Raw genomic sequence first — 23035 nt, 5'->3', positions numbered from 1 at the left:
TTTAAAAGTCGGACTGGTCTGAAAGAAGAAGCCAAGAGGAAATTTACTTTCCATGAAATTACCAGTACGGACAACCGAATGCATTTCCACGGTCATTGGTGTCAGTGTACGGACATGTTGCCGACCCCTGGCCATTTCCCGACCAATTTGCCTTCAGCATCATCTGCTGGTAGAACAAAGAGCAAAGAACAAAGAAAATTACAGCACAGGAACAGGCCGGTCGGCCCTCCAAGCCTGCGCCGATCCAGATCCTGTACTTAAAAACATGTCGCCTATTTTGTAAGGGTCTGTATCTCTCTGCTTCCTGCTCATTCATGTATCTGTCTAGATACATCTTAAAAGACGCTATCGTGTTCGCATCTACCACCTCCACTGGCAACACGTTCCAGGCACCCACCACCCTCTGCGTTAAGAACTTTCCACGCATATCCCCCCTAAACTTTCCCCCCCCCCTCACTTTGAACTCGTGACCCCTCGTATTTGAATCCCCACTCTGGGAAAAAGCTTCTTGCTATCCACCCTGTCTATACCTCTCATGATTTTGTGCACCTCAATCAGGTCCCCCCTCAACCTCCGCCTTTCTAATGAAAATAATCCTAATCTACTCAACCTCTCTTCATAGCTAGCGCCCTCCATACCATACAACACCCTGGTGAACCTCCTCTGCACCCTCTCCAAAGCATGCACATCCTTTTGGTAATGTGGCGAACAAAAGTGCACGCAGTATTCCAAATGAGGCCGAACCAAAGTCCTATACAACTGTAACATGACCTGCCAACTCTTGCACTCAATACCCCGTCCGATGAAGGAAAGCATGCCGTATTGCTTCTTGACCACTCTATTTACCTGCGTTGCCACCTTCAGGGAACAATGGACCTGAACACCCAAACCTCTCTGTACATCAATTTTCCCCAGGACTTTTCCATTTACTGTATAGTTCACTCTTGAATTGGATCTTCCAAAATGCATCACCTCACATTTACCCTGATTGACCTCCATCTGCCATTTCTCTGCCCAACTCTCCAATCTATCTATATTCTGCTGTATTCTCTGACAGTCCCCTTCACTATCTGCTACTCCACCAATCTTAGTGTCGTCTGCAAACTTGCTAATCAGACCACCTATACTTTCCTCCAAATCATTTATGTATATCACAAACAACAGTGGTCCCAGCACGGATCCCTGTGGAACACCACTGGTCACACGTCTCCATTTTGAGAAACTCCCTTCCACTGCTACTCTCTGTCTCCTGTTGCCCAGCCAGTTCTTTATCCATCTAGCTAGTACACCCTGGACCCCATGCGACTTCACTTTCTCCATCAGCCTACCATGGGGAACCTTATCAAACGCCTTACTGAAGTCCATGTATATGACATCTACAGCCCTTCCCTCATCAATCAACTTTGTCACTTCCTCAAAGAATTCTATTAAGTTGGTAAGACATGACCTTCCCTGCACAAAACCATGTTGCCTATCACTGATAAGCCCATTTTCTTCCAAATGGGAATAGATCCTATCCCTCAGTATCTTCTCCAGCAGCTTCCCTACCACTGACGTCAGGCTCACCGGTCTATAATTACCTGGATTATCCCTGCTACCCTTCTTAAACAAGGGGACAACATTAGCAATTCTCCAGTCCTCCGGGACCTCACCCATGTTTAAGGATGCTGCAAAGATATCTGTTAAGGCCCCAGCTATTTCCTCTCTTGCTTCCCACAGTAACCTGGGATAGATCCCATCCGGACCTGGGGACTTGTCCACCTTAATGCCTTTTAGAATACCCAGTAGTTCCTCCCTCCTTATGCCGACTTGACCTAGAGTAATCAAACATCTGTCCCTAACCTCAACATCCGTCATGTCCCTCTCCTCGGTGAATACCGATGCAAAGTACTCATTTAGAATCTCACCCATTTTCTCTGACTCCACGCATAACTTTCCTCCTTTGTCCTTGAGTGGGCCAATCCTTTCTCTCGTTACCCTCTTGCTCCTTATATATGAATAAAAGGCTTTGGGATTTTCCTTAACCCTGTTTGCTAAAGATATTTCATGACCCCTTTTTGCCCTCTTAATTCCTCGTTTCAGGTTGGTCCGACATTCCCGATATTCTTCCAAAGCTTCGTCTTTTTTCAGCAGCCTGGACCTTATGTATGTTTCCTTTTTCCTCTTAGCTAGTCTCACAATTTCACCTGTCATCCATGGTTCCCTAATCTTGCCATTTCTATCCCTCATTTTCACAGGAACATGTCTCTCCTGCGCGCTAATCAACCTCTCTTTAAAAGCCTCCCACATATCAAATGCGGATTTACCTTCAAACAGCTGCTCCCAATCTACATTCCCCAGCTCCTGCCGAATTTTGGTATAGTTGGCCTTCCCCTTGGTACATTCAAGGGCCCCATTTATTATGAATTTATTTTCTTTCATTCACTAGCCATTCCCCAGATCTTCCCTCTGGTTCTGGTATGGGAATGCACCCTTCATAGGTTCCAGATCCTGATCCCTGTGTAAAGCATTTGTGTGTGGACCTCAAGTTTAAACATTGTGATATTCCACAATCATGTGGTGTCGCTAAGGGAGCTATATGATCCTAGCTATGCTGCTTTCGTGTTAAATACGTGGACCATTCTTTGATCAATCCTACTCCTCATCCACATTTTCTTCTGATAATTTGATGACTGTGCCGATGTCGTTCACTCTTTTGCGTTAAACTGGAAAATTTCATCAACTTTTCTTCTCATTCCCACCTCCTCCTTGTATACACATGGTCTATCTCTAACCATTCCCTTCTCTCCCTCGACGTCTCGAACACCATTTCAGGGAAGTGGCTGTCCACCAATATCTGCTATAACCCACCGACTCTCAAAGCTAACTTGATTAACCTTCCTTCCACCCCACTTCTTGGAAAGTCTCTGCTCCATTCTCACAGTTTTTCAACCTCTGTTCCATCTGTTCCAATGATGCTACCTTCCACACCAATGCTTCTGAAATGTCTTCATTATTCTTCAGCTGAAGATTTCCCTCCACTGTGGTTAACAGGGCACTCGACCATTTCCATCCCATTACGCTGATGACTGCCTTCACTCCTTCCCCTCTTTTCCAGCACCACAATTATTTTCCCTCTTGTCCTCATCTTCCATCTCAATAACCATCACATTCAATGGAACATCCTCCCATACTTCTCCCAAATCCAGCTAAGTCCATCACCTACCATAAATTCTGCTCGTATCCTGCTCTTCACATCCATCTCTTTGTGACATCATTGTCCCCTCCTCAGTTAACAGCAAAGCCCCCTCCCTTCCTCTAGCACCGTCCTGTGCAAGTGCAGGAGATGTAACACCTGACCTTTCGCCTCCTCCTTTCCTATGGTCCAAGGCCCAAACATTCATCCTTGGTGATACAGTGATTTACTTGTACTTCTTACAATTTATTGACATTATTCACCGCTCACAATGGAGTCTTCTGTACATTGGGAGAGCAGCACATGCAGATTGAGTGCTTCCTTTGTGGGACTCTTCCATTCAGTCTGCAAGTGTGACCCTGGTCACTTTAATTCTACATCCCACTCCCACTCTGTCCTCGAACTCCTATTCCACTGAAGCTCAGTGAGCAACAGTGTTGATTTTTTTCAGCTCGGCTTTTTATTGCCTGTTGGACTCAAAACTGCGAATAAACACTTCAGATTATATCTGCAGCTGCCATTTCGTTTTCTGGTCGGTGCTCACAATGGAGGATGGTTAAAGCACAGTCACATAGCGTGGAGGCGGTGTAGGCTAGTTCTTGCGGTGGGGATTATTCTACTGGTACACAGCTAGTAGGCTGGTCCACACACCTGGAGTCTACCCACTAATGTCTCTCACTTCTCTGGACGGGTGGTGCCTTTTCTTTGCCAGATTTCCCATGCTCCCCTCTCTGTCATTCTGCTATAAACGAGACCCCTCCTTTGGACCCTCCTCTGTTTCTTTCATTATCCCGTTCGTCTTGCACCATCATCCGATTTGTCGTGGAATCACTCGTGCCCTGCACCTGATCACAGACCCAACCCTTTTTATTTTCTTTCCCTGTACCCCACTTTTCACTGGCTCTGTCATTGCTTTAATATCTTACAGCTCCGATGAAAAGTTATCAGCTTGAAAGGTAAAGTCTTGTTTTTATCTCCACAGATGCTGCCTGGCCTGCTGTGTGTGTTCAATATTTTCCTAATTTTTATCAGATTTACAGTATTTTGCTTATACTCCAATGTTTAAGCTTGGGTATGAACAGGGGTGAGGGAGATATGTGGGGAGCGGTGTTTCAGAGCTTTAACTCCGCAGACTGCCTCCTTTATCCTTGACAGGTTCCCTGCTCTGAATTAAGCCTAATTGACAACTTGGCTTCTAGTCAGGCAGGGAGGACAGTGGATCAGGCCTCAGGACCAGGGTGGCGTGAAGCACGACCTCGGGGTTTTGGGCGAGCTGCCTGATATTGCCCAGTATCTAACCCCCAACTCCAGAGGGGCTCAGAATACTGACATCTCCGATCACTGGGCTGTCGATAGCCAACCACAGGGAGGGGTTGTCTTATCCTGGCGCGTGGTCTGAGGCCTATTAGGGTATGGGGGCAGGAGGTTGTTTGATCTAAGACACTATGTGGGCCACCAAGCTTTCCAAATGTGGGAAAAATTCAAGCACTTAGGAGAGTTTGATGCAGGGAGGTGATTCGGATCCAGTGCTTGGGAGCGTGGGCAGTCCGATCATGCTGGCTGTGGTTCCAATCCCTGGGGTGATGATATCCAATCTGTGAGTGTGCAGTCAGATCTAGGGGTGGGGGCTCCAATTCCGACTGAGAGGGTTGTGAATCTTTGGAATTATCTACCCCAGAGGGCTGTGGAAGCTCAGTCATTGAGTATGTTTAAAGCAGAGATTGAGAGATGTCTTGATATGATCATAGTGCGGGTATAAGGCATTGAAGTGGATGGTCAACCATGATCATATTAAATGGCCTACTCCTGCACTTATGCTTCTATGTCCCGATGAGAAGTCAGATCATGGAGAAGATGATTATTTCAAATGTCTATGCCAGGTGCTTTTGCATGTGGCATGGGTTCGAATGGGGAAACTTGGCCAGCCAGAGTTAAACTTGTAAAACAGATTAAATCAGAGACTTTTAATCTAATTCAAATCGTTAAATTGCCAATAAACCTCCTGGGAATGGTTGACTGCCCGTCCCTGTCGCAAATCCATCAAACCTGGAGGTGGGCGGGTTGGAGGTGGTTTGAGGTCGGTGTTGAGATTTTTAAATTAAATATCAATGACTCACCACCACCTTCACAAGGGCAATTACGGATGGACAATAGATGTTGGAATAGCTGGCAACACCCACATCCCATGAAAAGGAATTTTAAAAACACGTGTTTTTGATGCTAAAATCATGCCTTAAGCTTCTGAGTCAGACACAGAGAATGTTTGATATGTAATTTCCATTCTCTCTTGCCTTTTCCCTCTTGCAGCTAATTTACTGGCAATTGTGATCCTGTCCCGGGGAAAGTGCGACCTCTCCACCTGCACCACTCGCTACCTGTTGGCCATGGCAATGGCGGATCTACTGTCAATTATCTCTCGGGTCATAATGTATGTGATAATTTATTATTATTTCCCTGGATCTTTCCTGGGCATCACCTCTGTATGTAGTTTTCTTCCTGCCTTGATTATTATAGCCACAGACTATTCAGTCTGGTTCACTGTCACTTTCACCTTTGATCGATTTGTGGCCATTTGTTGCCTGAAGCTGAAAACAAAATATTGCACCGAGAAAACTGCAGCTGTGGTTCTAGCAACAACCTGCATTCTGCTCTGTTTGAAAAACATCCCCTTCTACTTTGCATATGAAACTGTAGAAATAATTGACAATGTGGCATGGAAGTGTTATCTAATTCCAAGTTATTATACTGAGCCTGGATGGGTGGGATTTGATTGGTTTGATAACATTTTAACACCATTTCTCCCATTTGCTTTAATACTATTGCTCAACGCTCTGACAGTCAGGCACATTCTAGTGGCCAGTCGAGTTCGTAAGGGACTGCGGGGTCAGAGCAAAGGAAAGAATTGCAAAGACTCAGAGATGGAGAGCAGAAGGAAGTCTGTGATTTTACTCTTTGCTGTATCCGGCAACTTCATACTTCTGTGGCTGGTGTATGTTATAGAATTTTTATATTATATCATTTCAGTAACAGATTCCAGGGATTACAGCGAGTCTGAATTTATATTTCGAGAAGTCGGATTTATGTTGCTGACTTTAAGTTGCTGCACAAGCGCATTTATTTATGGGGTGACTCAGTCCAAGTTCAGAGAGCAGATCAAGAACATGGGAAAATATCCAATTACATCAATTATTCAATTAATGAATAAAAGGTCCAACTGAGAGCAGCCCAGAGGTGTGTCCCATTGTTTTATGTCCGTGATTGTAGTAATTATTTTTCACCAATGAGCAAGAGGTGACCAACAGCTGGATGTGCCTAAACCTAGACATAACCCGAGTCTGAAATGTAACCCTAACCATAACTGCAAACCTAACCCGAGTCCAATCCCTTAAATGTAGCCCCAACACTAAACCTAAAAGTAAACCTAACAAAAGCAGTAACTCTAATCCTAAACCTCACTGAAACCCTAACCATAGCACTAGTTTAACCTTGACACCCTTACTCCAACCTCAAACCACAACTGGCACCCTGAAGTACCATCCCTAAGTTTATTACCTAATTCAAAATCTGTAAACATAAATCCAAATCCCTCTACCTAACTGGGATTCTATCACTAACCCAAGCTTAACGCCAAAATATGAAACCTTAACGAAAGATGAAGTTTCAGAGGACTTAACCAAGCTGACACAATAGGCTTACACGTGGCAGATGAAATTTAATACAGGAAAGCATGAAGGGATTCACTTTGGTAGGATGTGTGAGGAGAGGCAATATTAATTAAAGGGAACAAATTAAATGGGTTCAGAAGCAGATGGACCTGGGGCTATGTGTGTGCAAATCGTTTAAGGTGGCAGCACAGATTTAGTAAGCATATAGAACATGTGGGATCCAGAGCTTTATAAATATATAAACCAGCCTCAACTGCAGTATTGCGTCCTGTTGTGGGCACCATACTTTTGGAATCATGTGAAGACTTCAGAGAGGATGTCGAAAACATTCTCGAGATGAGGAACTTCAGTTAAGTGGATAGGCTGGTGAAGCTGGGACAGTTCCCCTTGCAGAAGGAAAGACTATGAGGAGATTTGATTATAGGGTGTGTGAGTCCCCTACTGCGTCTCACTTATGTTTGGAGTCATACTCTAGATGTAACAGGAATGAGTGATTTTACACCAAATAATGTGTGAAAATAGTAATTGTATTGAGTAATTATTAACGAATTATTAATGATGAAAAAGAAGAAAGAAAACTTTATTTTTTTAAAAAGAATGAAAAGCGAATAGATAGACAAAAAAAACCTTATACCGCATTAGTCGGTTCACGGCAGCTCGCTAAAATGGTACCGTTCCCTTTTGGTGCATATATCACCAAGTCTCTGATGAACCTTGCACGGGGATGGACTCTTCGGTCAATCACTCCAACTGCGTCCCTTCCTCCGCTGTCTTCAGTTGTTGATTAGTCCACTCCAGCTGCTGCCCTGAACGCTGGATGTTGTGTCCTTGTAATCCAATTTGTGGTTCCATTCCAGCCTCGCGAGGATTACATTCAGACTTTTTCAAAACAAATGTCCAACATCCATGAGTCCTTGTCAAATTATTCTCATGGGCACTGCGAGGCCGTTCAGGCTGTTTGCACATCCTTCGATTGAGTCTCTCACCTGCCATCAATTAGATTATACTGTTCATCAATTAAACTCCATTTTCTGCCTCCACCTCATAGTGGAGCACGCCATGTGCATGGTTATCCATTGTCCTGGCTAGTAGTTCAAGGGTCATTGAATATCATTTAAACTGACTTCTGTTTAACAATAAGAAAGCAACTATTATTTTTAAGAAGTTAGAAACAGTAGTTTAAACAAAACAACAGCTGTGCCTGAAATAAAAGCAATAAATGCCGGAAATACTCAGCAGGTCTGTCAGCATCTGTGGAAAGAGAAGCAGAGATAACGTTTCGGGTCAGTGACCCTTCTTCAGAACTTTTTGGGTCACTGACCCGAAACGTTAACTTTGCTTCTCTTTCCACAGATGCTGCCAGACCTGCTGAGTATTTCCAGCATTTCTTGTTTTTATTTCAGATTTCCAGTATCTGCAGTATTTTGCTTTTATTACAGCTGTGCCTGGCCTGGCCTGAGCAACATGACAACAAAAGGAAGATGTTCTTATGAGAACATAAGTTCACAATTAACAATATACCATTGATTACAGAATTGATTGATTACTTGGTTCAGAATGCACTCACACTTAGTTTTAAATCAATGGCTACAAAATAACCTTTAAAATTCACTATAGGTTTAATAGAGGGTTTTCTAAGTCAAAAGCAAAGCAAAAGAAAGGCAGAAACAAAATGCAAAACTATAAAGTTCAAAAACAAGTGTCTGCAAGCCTCAGTCCTACATCCTCCCCGCCCCTCCCTCCTTTAAAATACAAATTACAGCAGTTTGTTTTCACAATAAAGATAACAACTTTCTCTGAAAATTCCCATTTTCTCTTTTTTTTTACATACAAAAGGATCAGAGTTGCCCTGCCTAAAAAGACAGATTTGGATGATGTTTATCATACCCATCTGAGAGCTTAGCTCTTCCCCCTTTTAAAACTAGCAGAGAAGTTAACCCTCTCTGCTAGCAGCTTAGCTCACTGCAACTATTAGCTTGCTAAATGAAAATGGATATATGTGTGGTATTATGACATTCTAAGTTTCTGAATTGTCGGATATGTCTGGACGAATTAATCCATTCAGCGCCAAGCAGAATGGATGTTCCCCACCCCCAAACCCCCACCAGCCACCACCTATCATCCACAGCTAACTGCAAGAAATCCAGAGGCCCAGGCTAATTTCTTTGGGACACAGGTTCAAATTCCACCACGGCAGCTGGGAGAATTTTAATTCAATTAATCAATAAGAAAATCTGGAATTGGAAACCAGCCTCATGAATGGTGCCATGAAACTATCACCGATTGTTGTAAAAACCCATCTCGTTCTCTATTGTCCTTTAGGGAAGACAATCTGCCCTCCTTACCTAGTCTAGCCGACACGTGACTCCAGCCCCACCGCAACGTGTTTGACTCTTAACTGCCCTCTGAATTGGCCTCGGAAACCACTCAAATCAAAGGCAATTCGGGATGGGTAACAACGACTGACCTTGCCCGCGACACAAACATCCCATGAACAAATTACCCAATTCCCTTTCCAAAGTCACGATTGAATCTGCCTCCATTATTTTCTCAGGCAGTGCCTTCCTGACACTAACCGCTTGCTGTGTAAAAAAAAAAGATATTCCTCATGTCGCTGTTCCTTCTTTTGTCTATCAGCTTAAAATCAGTATCATCTAGTTCTGGTCCCTTCAGCCAATGGGGACATTTTCTCCCTATCTGCTCTGCCTAACCCCCTCGTGATTTTCAACATCCCGATCTGTAAGCCTGAAGCCTGCAGCCACTACTTTTTGCACTTTCTTTATAGTTTTGCATGTTACTTCTGCTTGGTTTGTGCTTTGCGTTTGATTTTTTTTAAAAACTGTATTAAACCTGTAGTGAATTGTTAAAGGGCATTTTGTAGGCATTGATTTAAAACTAAGTGCGAGTGTGCCAAGAGTCAGGTCATTAATCAGTTATGTAATCAATTGTTTATTATTAATTATGAACTTGTGTTCTCACAAGAACTTCTTCCTTTTGTTGTCGTGCTGGTCAGGCCAGGTCATGCACTGCTGTTGTTTTCTCTAAACTACTGTTTCTGGCTTCTTTAAAATAACATTTGTTTTGCTGAAAATCGAGACATGTTGTCCATTTTCAGCAATACTCAAGTTCTGTACTGCTAAACAATTGTTTTCTTATTATTTAAACGGAAGTCAATTTAAACGATATTCGATGACCCTTGAACTATAAGCCAGGACAATGGATAACCTTGCACATGGAGTGGTCCACTATGGTGTGGGGGCAGAAGATGGAGTTTAATTGATGGACAGAGTAGTTTAATTCTTGGCACATGAGAGACTCCATCGAAGGATATGCAAACATCCTGAACGATTTCGAAGTGCCTGTCAGAAGAATTTGATAAGGACTCATGGCTGTTGGAGCTTTGTTTTCAGAAAGTCTGAATGGAAACCTGGAGAAGCTGAAATGGAGCCAGGATTTGGAATGAAAGCGGCACAGCATCCAACATTCGGGGCTGCAGCTGGAGTGGACTAATCAACCACTGAAGTGTACGGAGGAATGGACTTCAATGGAGTGACTGACCGAAGATTCCACCCCCGTGCAAGGTTCCCCAGAGTCGTCCTCCTGGAGTGAGACTACTCCCACTCCTAAGTCGCTGGCATCAATGTCACTCTAAAAGTTTTGCTGAAGTCTGGAACCGCTAATACGGGCAGATTTACCAGCATAGCTTTCAACTTTGCAAAGGCCTTCTGGGACACCTCTGTCCATCTCACCTTTATCTTTGTTTTTTTTATTTTCAGTGCTTCTGTTAGTGGGGCTGCTAGGGTGTTAAAGTTTGGGACAAACTTTCTGTAAAACCCACACATCCCAGGGATTCGCCTGATTTCCCACTGTTTCATAGGATTAGGGAAGTCGGCTGGACCACCTACTTTGGCTTTGCGGCAGAACACAGTTCCCTATCCCACTACACTATCCAGGCAATTCACTCTGGCCTTAGTGAACTCACTTTTATCCAAGTTCAGCACAAGGTTTGCCTTTTTAGGCCCTGGAATACAACCTACAGGTGGTTTAAATACTCTTCCCATGTGTTGCTGTAAATAATCAGATCGTCCAGGTACATAGCACAATTGCTAAGTCCATCCAGTACCTGGTTTGTCAAACTCTGAAACGTTGCTAGGGCATTTCTAAGAGCAAAGGGCATAACCTTACACTGATATAGGCCATCCGGTGACAAAGGTTGAGAGTTCTCTCGCTTTGGGCGTCATGGAGACTTGCCAGTACCCTTTGAAAAGGTCGATTTTGCTGAGGTATGCCGAGTGGCCCACCTTTTCTGTGCTATCCTCAAGGCGTGCGATTGAATAGGATAGTTAAGCTCCTGTTGTGAGTGAATACTTTTGTGCTGAGATTCAATTGTAAAATACGAAGACAGAACAAGTGTTGTCACATTAATTAACAAACGTAAACTGAAATTCCTTTTCCCCCAACAGTAGGTTTGTTCCCTCAAGCATGTCAACATCGCATGTTGTTTCAGTGATGTTTATTCAGAAATTATATTTCAAATTTTAAGTGCCATCTTCGGGCTGCTTTCCTGTACTCTGGTATGTGGCAGACCTATTTAACTGTGGTCATTCAGTTAAACAATTGAAGTGGGGAATTTGTTTCAAACTAATTGATCACCTCACACGATCACTGACTTTCAAACTAATAGATGTCCACTAACTAATACTTGCCCAAAAGATAACAACTCACCACAAAGTAAGACATCACCACAAGCCAATACAACGCCACTCCAAAATACAGTACATTAAAATAATCCAAAGCCTCCAACTGAAATAATAGTTCAAAACAACATGATGCTTCAAAATAACACGGCCGTTCAATGAGTGCAACAGCTCAAACTAATACATCACCTCAAACCAAAGCAACAACACAAACTTATACAGTATTTCAAACTAATACATCACCTCAAGCTAAAAAGGCCCAAAACCAAATACAGTCTCTTAAACCGATACAACCCATCACTAATAAATCCCCTCAAACTATTCCTACACACCAAACTAAGAGAATCCTCAAACATAAACAGCCACTCAAACTAATTTAGCAGATCAAACTAATGAGGCAAATCAGATTAATACAGCCTCTCAACTCAATACAGCCCCTAAAAATGATACAGTACCTCAAAAAAAATGATACAGTACCTCAAAGTAATACAGTCATTCAAACTATCACAGCGCCTCAAACTAATAACACAAATAAATATACCATATTGAATTAATCCCGGCCACTAACCAATAAAACCCTCGAACGAATACAGGCAACTAAACTATTGCAGCCCCTCAAACAAGCACATTTCCTCCAATTATTGCAGCGCTTCAAACCAATACGTTGCATCAGCTAATACAGCATTCCAAATTAACACAGAACATCAAACTAATATGGAAACATAAACTAATACAGCACGTCAAATTAATAAAGCTCCTCGAACTGAAACAGCAGCTCAAACAGCTACACCACCTCAAACTAATACTGCTCTTCAAACTAATACAGTCACTCAAAATAATACAGCATCACAAACTAGTGCATCATCTTCAAATAATACGTCAGCTCCAGACAATACAGCACCTCAAAATAATACAGCATATACATCGAATGAGACACATCAAACAAAGAACATCCCTAAAATATATCACAAAAAACTAATACAGTCCCTCAAGTTAAGACAGCTACTTAATCAAATCCAGCTCTCAAATTAAGACTGTTGCATAGCTAATACAGCGCCTCAACTGATAAAGAATCGCGTACAGTGCTGCCTTCAAACTAATGCAACAGCTCAAACCAACAAAGTCTCCCAATACAACAAACCTTCAAACCAATACAACCCATTCAAAGAAAACACCAAAAATAGATCCTCAAGCTAACAGCGCCAATAAAAATAATACAGAACCTAAAACCAATACAGAACCTAAAAATAATATAGCATTTAAACTATTACAACACCTCAGTCTAACACAACACCTCAAAGTATTACAATGTCTCAAACTAATACTGTCCGTCAAATCCATAATGCACCTTTATCTCATACAGGTTCTCAATATAATAAAGCATTTCAAACGATCATAATTGCAGAAGCAGGTATCACCCCTCAAACAAATAAAATCCAGAAACTTTCACAGCAACTAAAGCTAATACAGCCAGTTGAATTAATGCAGCTCTCAAGATAACACAGCACATATATAGATAGCATTTTAATCTAATATAACATTTAAAACTAATACAACAGCTCAACCTGACAAAACACTTCACACGAATGCATAACCTCAAGGTAATACAGCACCTCTCAGTAGCAGAGCATCTCGAACTAATACATACCTCGAACTAACACAGCACTTCAAATAAACATAGACCCTCAAAATCACACAACGGCTCAAAGAAATGCAGCATCAAAAACCATTACAGACATTCAGAATAATGTAGCTCCTCAAACTAAGACCACACCTCAAACTAGTGAAACATCGTAACATTTCCACAGCAATTCATATGAATGCAACACCTCAAACCAACACAAAAGTATAATACTGCATATGTTGGAAATCTGCAAAAAAAACGTGTTGGAAATACTCGGCAGGTCAGGCAGCATCTCTGGAGAAAGAAAAAGCTGTTAACGTTTCAGTTCGATGCCCTTTCATCGGAATTAATTTACCTCAAACTAACACAACAAACTATTCCAGAACTTCAAACTACTTCTGCCTCTCAAACTAAGACAGTATTTCTATCGAGCACAGCCCTCAATCTAATATGGTATCTTAAACTATCATAGCACCACAAATCATTTAAGCCCCAGAGCTACTAAAACCAAAAAAAATCACAGCGCATCAACGTAATGCAGTCACTAAAATAACACAGCTCTCAACTATAATAGCCCCGCAAGCTAATGCAACCCCTTAAACAAACGTAGACCGTTCAAAACAACGTCGACACTCAATCTGATGAAGAAAGGCAAACTATGACAGCATCTGAACTAATGCAGTACCTTAAGTTAATATGGCACATCAAATTAATAATCCTCGAAATAATGAAACGCCATTAGTACTACAGCATTTCAAATTCATATAGTGACGCAATCTAATGCAGCACTTCAAACTAATACAACATCTCATACGGATATAGCATCTCAATCTGATACAGGACCTCATATCATTTAATAACTCACACGAATACAACAGCTTATGCTGATACAGCAGATTAAACTAATAAAGCACCTCAAACCTAGAGCGCAATCTATACTAATGACTTACACGCAGAGACTGAGAGTGATTGCCTAAATTTATTGAGGCTACCACTTTACAAAGGAATGCAATCTGTGAGGAAGAGGCAAAGAGGCTGCAAAAAGATATAGGCAGTTTAAGTGAATGGCCGACAAGGTGACAGAGGAAAAATAATGTGGTGGCGTGTGAGCTTATTCATTTTGGTGGTAAGAACTCAATGGAAGATTTTTTGTTTTATATGAATGACCATTTCTAAATGTTATTGTTCAGAGAGTCTTCGCTGGACTCGTACAAGGAATACCGAAAGTTACCATGCAGGTACAGCAAGCACTTAGGAAAGCAACTGGCATATTGGCCTTTATTGCAATGGCATTGGGGTAAAAGAGTAAGGAAGTTTTGATGCAATTATACAAGGCTTTGTTGAGACCACACCTGGAGTACTGTGCTCCATTTTGGTCTTAATATCTAAGTCAGTATATACTTACCTTGGAGGCAGTCTAGTGATGGTTCCTGGGATGCAACGTTTGTCATATGATGAGTGCCTCAGTAAACTGTGCTGATGCTCTTTGCAGTTTAGAAACTGTGAAGTGATCTCATTGAAACATACAAATTCTGAAGGGGCTTGGTATTGTAGATATGGAGACGTTGTTTCCCCTGGCTTGGGGAATCTGGAACACGGAGGCACTCAGAGGGTTGTGAATCTTCAGTATCGTCTACTCCATATGTATCTATATGTTTCGTTGAGTATAGTTATGACTGAGATAGAGAGATTGTTGGTCTCACAGGAAAAAAGGGATATGAGGAAAGGGCAGTAAAGTGGCGTTGAGTCAGAAGATAATATTCAATGATGGAGAAGGTTTGAACGCTGTATCATATTCTCCTGCTCCTATTTCTTAGGCCCCTATGTAAACTAACAGAGCTACTCACATTAATACAGTTGTCAGACTAAAATAACACGTCAGTCTACTAGAGCACATCAACAAAACAACAAATTATATTTGCATAACGCCTTAAACGTAATGAAACGTCCCAAGAAGTTCCAAAGGAGCATTACAAAATAATAACTGACACTGAGCCACATAAGGAGGTACTAGTTAAGATGAACAAATGCTGGGTCCAATAGTTTTGTTTTAAGTGTTGTCTTCAATGAGTAAAGGGAGATAGAGAGGTGCAGAGGTGAAGGGAGTGAATTCCAGAGTTTAAAGCCGAGTCAACTGAAAATACGTCCACAAAAACACCACCAATTAAATTTGGGATTGTTCAAGAGGCCAGATGTAATTGAGCACAGACATCGCAGATGTTTGTGAGGCTGGAGGAGATTACAGAAATGGGGAGAGGCAATACCATGGAAAGATTTGAAAACAAGGATGATACATTTAGAATCGAACACATTCTTTGACCTGGAGCCAATGGAGTTCAGCGATCATCGGCCAGTTAAGTCAACAGGACTTCGTCTGAGTAAAGAGACTAGAAGAAGAGATTTGGGTGATCTCAAGACGCTGAAGGATAGAATGTGCAAAACCAGCTAGGAGTGCATTATAATAATCTAGTCTGGAGGTCAATAAGGCATCAAAGCGAGCTTGAGCAGCCAATAGGCTGTCTGAGTGATAAACGTGTGGTCAAAAGCTCAACACGGAGTCAAATATGACATCAAGGTTGCAAGCAATCAGATGGACTCAAATGGTTGCCAGCGAGAGTAATGGTGTCAGTATGCAGGGAATGGACTTTGGAGTTCGGAAGGAAAACAATGGATTCAGTCTTCCCAATATTACATTGGCGTCAATTTACGCTCATCAGGTGGTAATAAAACATCAGTAGCATAAAACTAATCGAGCATCTCAAATTAATACAGCACCTCAACATTATAGAGCTCCTCAAACAAACAAAGCACCTCAAAGAATACAGCACCTCCAGTTAATACAGACCTTAAATTAATAGACTTGAAAATAAGCAAATCTGTACAAACTAATACAGAACCATAAAATAACACCGCAGATCAAAATATCATGGATCCTCAATCATATACAGCCCCTTGAAAATAGCGCAGCTTCTCAAACTGATACAGCAGTTAAAACTAATCCTGCCCCTCAAAATAATACAGCCCTTCATACTAATACAACCATTCATGTTAATACAGCAGGTTCAATCTGAAAAACACCTCAAATTAATACTGTGCCTCTGTCTATTAGAACCATCAATTTCATCTTACAATACCATTTCAGCACGAACAGATATAAACACATAACCTGTCGGTAGCATGTGTTACGACAGACTGCTCCAGTTAAACCCGCAATCAAAATATACGATTCTGATTGTGATGACAGAAGCGCACTGCTAATTCAATCCTGTCACTCCACAGATCGCCTAACATTTCATTGAAAACTTTTCAAATTAAAGAAAGACCCAGCCAATTGTACCGTCTGTTAAGCCCCGAATGAGGCTAACCAAAGTACCCAAAATTATAGATATCCCCACGAAATACAACATTCCTCGGACTGCTATTCTCGCCGCATCCTGAGATCCACAGTCAGTGCCATGCGCCAACATATGTATACACTGGACCTCTCTCTCCAGAAGCACCACCTCACCTTATCTCAAAGCTGTTCTACTCCTCTGTTTCATTTCATCCTTCGTCTTGTTCAATGCATTAACAAAAAACGTTTTTTCTTCCTTTCAGTCTTAAGGAACGCAAGCTCCAGCATCTGATGGTGACTAATGCCCCTCCAGATCCTTCTTGCCCTTCATTTCTCTCTGACACCACCCCATCTGATCTGACCCCTTGCCGTGTATTCACTATACCCTCCGACCTTCGCCTCTCTGACGCTGAACGTTCTGTACACAGAAAAGGACTCAGTTATATCCCCTCACTCCCCCACCTCAAAGAATTTCATCCTCAGCATGATGTTGAGCACTTCTTCCGTCGCCTTCGCCTCCTGGCTCACTTCTTTGACCATGAGTCCTCCCCCGACAAACTGAACCAGTCAAACGCCTCCAGCATACCCCCTCTACCTGGACCCCTCCCTCTGGCCTCTTACATGGTCTTCATCTTTTCATTGAAAACTGTCAGCGAGGCATCGGTCATCTCAATTTCTCTGACCCCCTCACTCACTCTAACCTGCTCACCTGTGAACTTGCCATATTCCGTTCTCTCAGATCTAACCTCGACATTGTCATCAAACTTGCAGATAAGGGTGCTGCTGTTATGTTGCATACCTGCATCTACCTTGCAGAGGCTCAGCACCAACTCTCAGACGCTTCTTCCTACTTCCCCCTGGACCATGACCCCACCACAGAACAACAAGCTACTGTCTACAGGACTGTCATTGATCTCATCTCCTCTGGAAATCTTTCCTCTAAAGCTTCCAACCTCATAGTCCCGAAACCCCAGACAGCCCGCTTCTGCCTCCTTCCCAAAATCCACAATCAGGACTGTCCCGGCAGACCCATTGTTTCAGCCTGTTCCTGACCCAGCAAACATATTACTTCCTTTCTTGACTCTATATTTTCTCCCCTAGGCCAGTCTCTTCCCACCTACACCCGTAACTGTTCTGACGCCCTACGTCATTTTGACAATTTCCAGTTTCCTGGCCCTAACTGCCTCTTCTTCACTATGGACGTCCAGTCTCTCCACACCTCCATCCCCCACCAGGACGGTTTGAGGGCTCTCCACTTCTTCCTTGAACAGAAGCCCAGCCAGTCCCTCCAGCACTACCCTCCTCTGCCTGGCTGAACTTGTTCTCACATTGAACAACTTCCCCTTCAACCCGATTCACTTCCTTCAAGTAAAAGGTTTTGCTATGCGTACCCACATGGGTCCTAGTTATGCCTGTCTTTTTGTGGGATATGTTGAATATTTCTTGCTCCAGTCTTACTCAGGCACCCTCCCCCAACTTTTTTTCTAGTACATTGATGACTGCATCGGTACCGTTTCCTGCTCCCGCCCGGAACTGGAATACTTTATGAACTTTGCTTCTAATTTCCACCCTTCTCTCATCTTCACATGGTCCATATCCGACACTTCCCTTCCCTTCCTCGACTTCTCTGTCTCTATCTCTGGGGATAGGCTGCCTGCTAATATTCATTATAGGCCCACCGACTCCCACAGCAACCTAGAATAAACTTCTTCACACCCTGTCTCCTGTAAGGACTCCATTCCATACTCCCCGTTTCTCCATCCCGACGCATCTGCTCTGATGATGCTACCTTCCATGAAAGTGCTTCTGATATGTCTTCCATTTGCCTCAACCTAGGATTTCCCCCCCCACCCCCTCCACCACTGAGGTTGTCAGGGCCCTCAACCATGTCCAGCCCATTACCCACACCTCTACCCGCACCCCTTCCCCTCCCTCCCAGAACCGCGACAGGTTTCTCCTTGTCCACACTTTCCACCCCACTATTTTATTATTTAATTTAGGTCGTTTTTATTTTGTTATTTTATTTTAGGTTTTTTGTGTGTTTAGTTTGTTTGTACTGTGCCTACCCAATGTTTCTATTTTGTTTTAAAAAGAATGTTTTTGATTGGAGTGCTTTGCGCATTACAGTCTGTTCACACCCTTTCTGTACTAATGCTTTGTTTTTCAGCACACCATTAACATACCTTTTGCCTTTGCTCCATGACCCTCTGGTCAGCTAGTCACTGTGACCTTGTCCTATCAACACCTTCCCTTTTGTTATCTCTTGCCCCACCCCCGCGTTACTTGCATAAAATCTTGTACTTTTCTAATATTTGTCAGTTCTGAAGAAGGGTCACTGACCTAAAAAGTTAACTCTGATTCTGTCTCCACAGAAGCTGACTGACCTGCTGAGCATTTCGAGCATTTCTTGTTTTTACTTAACCAAACCCGTTGTCTTTAAATGAACAAATTAACTCTTTAATTATAAGAACTAAATTCTTAAACAGTATGAAGATATAAACAACATTTGAAATAGAAAAAAAGAGTATTTGCAAATTTCCAGTCCAATGTTGCTTGCAGTCCTCACAGAATGTTGCTTGAGGTCCTCACAGAATGTTGTTTGAAGTCCTCACAGAACGTTGCTTCAATTTCTCACAGAATGTTGCTTGACATCCTCACAGAATGTTGCTTTCCTTCTCCAGTGAATTTCAACAATTAACGACTTGCAAACACTTTCAACTGAATCAATCTGACTTTAGAGCTTTTGAGGGATAAATGATTGTCACAGTCTAACTTCCCTTTCTTAGATTTAAATTACCAGAGATCTCTGTTTTGGCTTGACGTTTTGTTTTAGAATTTTGAGAGATAATAATAAACCGACAAAAATCCTATTCTTCAGTTTAAATGGTTGAGAGCTCTTTTTCAGGTCTACTGAACACCACTAAAAGCCAGTTCAAATTTAAATGGCAACAAATATATTTCTTGCCGCTCACTCCCAGTGGCTGCATCTATGGTAACGAGAATGCACCCTTTAAATCGCCATCTCCAAATGGTTGTTTCCAACGGCAACTGAAAATGCAGATTTCTATAATTCCTGAGACTTGCTGGTTCTAAAAGCATGCTTGAAAGGCAAATCGCATATCCAGAAAAAAAACATCGGGACCATGACACCTCTGCCCCTAGCGGAATGAAACGCCATTTCTGAAATGCGTGTCATAACAATGGGTAAAGAAATACAAATTTAAAAAGCACGAAAATTGTTTTCATGCATTTACAGAGATACACATTTCTAAAAAACAAGTTTAGACTACAGCAGCAAGTTCCACCAGAACATCTCGGCTTTAACTTTACAAAAAGTTGTTCCAATTAACCCATTTCAAATTTACAAACATAGTCTTCCAACTGTTTCGTGTTTTCCTTCCAAGTATCCCTATTGGCCATCACCTCAGCCAGGTGAGCTGAACAGCTAGGAGCAATGACCACTTCCGGGTTCACTATACTCTGAGAAGTTCCTCGAGTACCCCTTAGCCTATGTGGCATCACTTGACACTGGAAAACCTTGTCGGCTGTAACAGAAGTGGATTTTTGTCTTACCCAGGGGTGTCAAAGGAATTTGAAAGTCTCCATCCAACACATTTGTCTCTTTAACACATATTGTGTTACCTACCCTGTCCAGACAGTCATTTAAATGAGAATTTGGGTTGGAATCTGTCTTCATTACCACAGTGACTTTTCTAGAGATATGCAATTATGAGCCGTCCCACCAGGTTTAGACATCAAGACCATCTGCGAATTCCAGCTGTCCTGACTAAGTTCATCTAAGCTACCCTTCAGCATGCATTGTACCTCTGCTTCCACTTTGGCCTGTCTGCCTGGACTTACGTGACAAGGATGTCATTTTATAGGAATGGCTCCCCCTGTACCAACATCATCTGTGGCTAAGGTTGTACATCCTGGCTTCTCCCTACAAACTTTTGAAACATTGTGAAAACACTGGTTAGAACTTCACGCTGTTTTGTCTCTAATTTTAAACGCCTATTGTTTAATTTTCCTAGACATTCTGCATTCGCTGATTGGATAGTTGGAGGTTCAATCTGAGAATTTCCTCGGACTACGTCTGCCTCATCCTCACTATCCTTTTCCTTCTCCACAGTCCCGATTACCTGACATACCTGTACTGGCTTATCCTCCTCCCTATGGTAATAAGGTTTGAGCAAATTAATGTGACACAACCGGTTCTTCATCCAGCGATCAGGGGTGTCAATCAAGTAATCTACCTTGACCTCTCTTTTGATCACTCTATATGGGCCACTGAACCGTGCTTTCACTGGTTATTGTGTCACATCCTTTGTAAGACCTGTCCAGTAATAATGTTGGCTAAAATGTGTTTTGGTCTTCCGAACTCCCCTATGTCCTCAAAAGGGAATGTCGTGTGCTAACCTTAATAATCCTTGTTGATATTTAGGTGGCACCACTATCTGTTCAACAACTATCCAGTCTTCGTCGGCAGGTCTATGAGGCGGTCTCAATTTCCTCTTCATAACCCCATTTGCCATATAATAGCCTTCTGGAACTCCTTTTACTTCAGCTTCTGACAGAGCCGTCTGTGCTATTTGGTAGATCTCTGGATCAGCTTGCTGTGCTGGCATGATAGACGATCAGTTAAGCATCTTATTTGGATTATCTAAATCACCAAATAAGGTTTCAGATGCCTGATTATCTATTTGTGGCGCCCCTTTTGCCTCCAACAATGGGTCCTGTTTAGCCATTGCTCGGATAACTACACATGCAGGAAATATTGTCAGAACTTGCTCCTGTAGTTGCTCCATTTCTGCAGCCAAAGGATAAACTGACATGTTTGATCCCGCACAATCATTTTCTCGGAGTAGCTCAATTCCCTTGACTGGTAAACAGTGGACAACACCTACAGTTACTACACCAGTTATTAAGTCACTCTTTCGGTGTACTTAATACAAGTTTACGTGTATACACGCCCCGCCAATTCCATGAACTAAAACTTTACCATTCACGGCACTCTCTGATGGAAACCTCATATCTTACCCCAGCAAGCGTGTTTGGGTCGCTCCTGTATCCCTGCGTGTAATCATAGGTTTCCCTGCCTCACTTACAGGATACGGAGTTACTCTCCCCTTTGACAAAAATCCATATAACTCTCAGGTAGTTCGTTCTTAACCTCCACACTCATCTTAGTTAGTGTCAGATTTCACATTCATAGCTGTCGTTAAAGCTATAGCCTGGTCTACTATAATCTCAGTCAGAGTCTTTTCCGTTGCATTAACTTTGCATACCCCAACAGGTCATATGAGTTTACCTCGCAACCTCCAGCACTCTGAAAGAAGATGACCCGTTTTGTTGCAATGGTCACACTTTGGCTTGCGAATCTCAGTTCCACCACCAACAACTTCCTTTCTGACCTGAGGAGGTGCTGCTGGGACATTCCCAGGTGTTCCTTCTTGTCCCCGGCTACTTGAGTTCCTTTCACTCTCCCACTTCCTCTCTTTATCAGTTTTATGGGGGTGATGGACAAAATTGATTGGCTTATTGAAAGGCGCAAAAGCATCAGCATCTCTACTTGCCTAGCTTTCAAAACGTTTAGCTCTTTTAGCTTATCCATATGAGTTTTCACGACTGAAGGAATGGAGTTCTTACACTCTTCTGAGATAATCAATTCTCGAAGGTTCTCAAATGTGGTTTCTATCTTTAATGCCCGTATCCAACGGTCAAAATTCATTTGCTTCACCCTCTCAAATTCTAAATATGTCCACCCAGTCAATCTCCGTAAGTTCCTAAATGTCTGACGGTAAGCTTCAGGGACTAACTCATACGCAGAGAGAATAGCCTTTTTTTTGCCATCTCATAACCTGCAGAATCCTGTTCAGAAAGCGTGACATAAACTTCATGAGCTCTGCCTGCCAGCCTGCCCTGCATGAGTAATATCCAGCTTTCTTTGGCCATTTTATCTGTTTGGCTATTTTTTTTCAAAAGTTATAAAAAATGCCTCTACATCCCTTTCCTCGAACTTCGGAAGTGCCTGCATAAATTTTAAAAAAAAACTTCTCGCTGGGTCCTGATCTAAATTCAGAATCTTCCTGACCCGAATTTTCCCTGGATTTGAGTTTACCCCTTTGTCTTAGTTCCATCTCTTTTAACCTAAATTCCCTCTCTTCTCTCTCACTTTCTCTTCGAAATGCTCTCTCTTTCTCCCTTTCCTCCAATTCAAGTTTTCTTATTGCGATTGCTTTTTCTTTTTTTCTGCTGAAGCTCCAGTTTTTTTCTCCTTCTCTAACTGAGTCCTGGCCAATTCCTCTGCATCACTTTCGGATCTACTACCATCATGTCTTTCGTATTCACTTTCTTGTTCCTCGTGTTGCCCTTCCTCTGTACTACTATCATGATCTCCTTCCACCAATTCCAGATTTTCGGCTATGATGTCAATCTCTGTTTTTTTTGTACCTGACTTCAATTCTAGCCCCAGTTGCGCTGCCAATTCATTTAATTTGTTCTTTGTTAAAATTAGCAAATCACTCAGGGAAATATTCT

At 42.3% G+C, this 23035-nt stretch overlaps 1 protein-coding gene across 1 annotated transcript in view; it reads right to left on the bottom strand.

Annotated features, from left to right (window-relative positions):
- LOC137361448 (thyrotropin-releasing hormone receptor-like) overlaps positions 1–21123 on the bottom strand; it is a 76897-nt gene extending 55774 nt beyond the window's left edge. The window contains exons 1-2 of the mRNA XM_068026310.1: positions 20915–21123; positions 14567–14749 (exon numbers count right to left, since the gene is read on the bottom strand). Coding sequence (XP_067882411.1) covers positions 14567–14749; positions 20915–21123 — 392 coding nt within the window. The remainder of the gene's footprint in view (positions 1–14566; positions 14750–20914) is intronic.
- Between the last annotated feature and the right edge of the window lie 1912 nt (positions 21124–23035).

Source organism: Heterodontus francisci, unplaced genomic scaffold (assembly GCF_036365525.1).
Source record: "Heterodontus francisci isolate sHetFra1 unplaced genomic scaffold, sHetFra1.hap1 HAP1_SCAFFOLD_106, whole genome shotgun sequence".
Taxonomy (NCBI): Eukaryota; Metazoa; Chordata; class Chondrichthyes; order Heterodontiformes; family Heterodontidae; genus Heterodontus; species Heterodontus francisci.
This window is presented reverse-complemented; position numbering and strand designations above follow the sequence as displayed.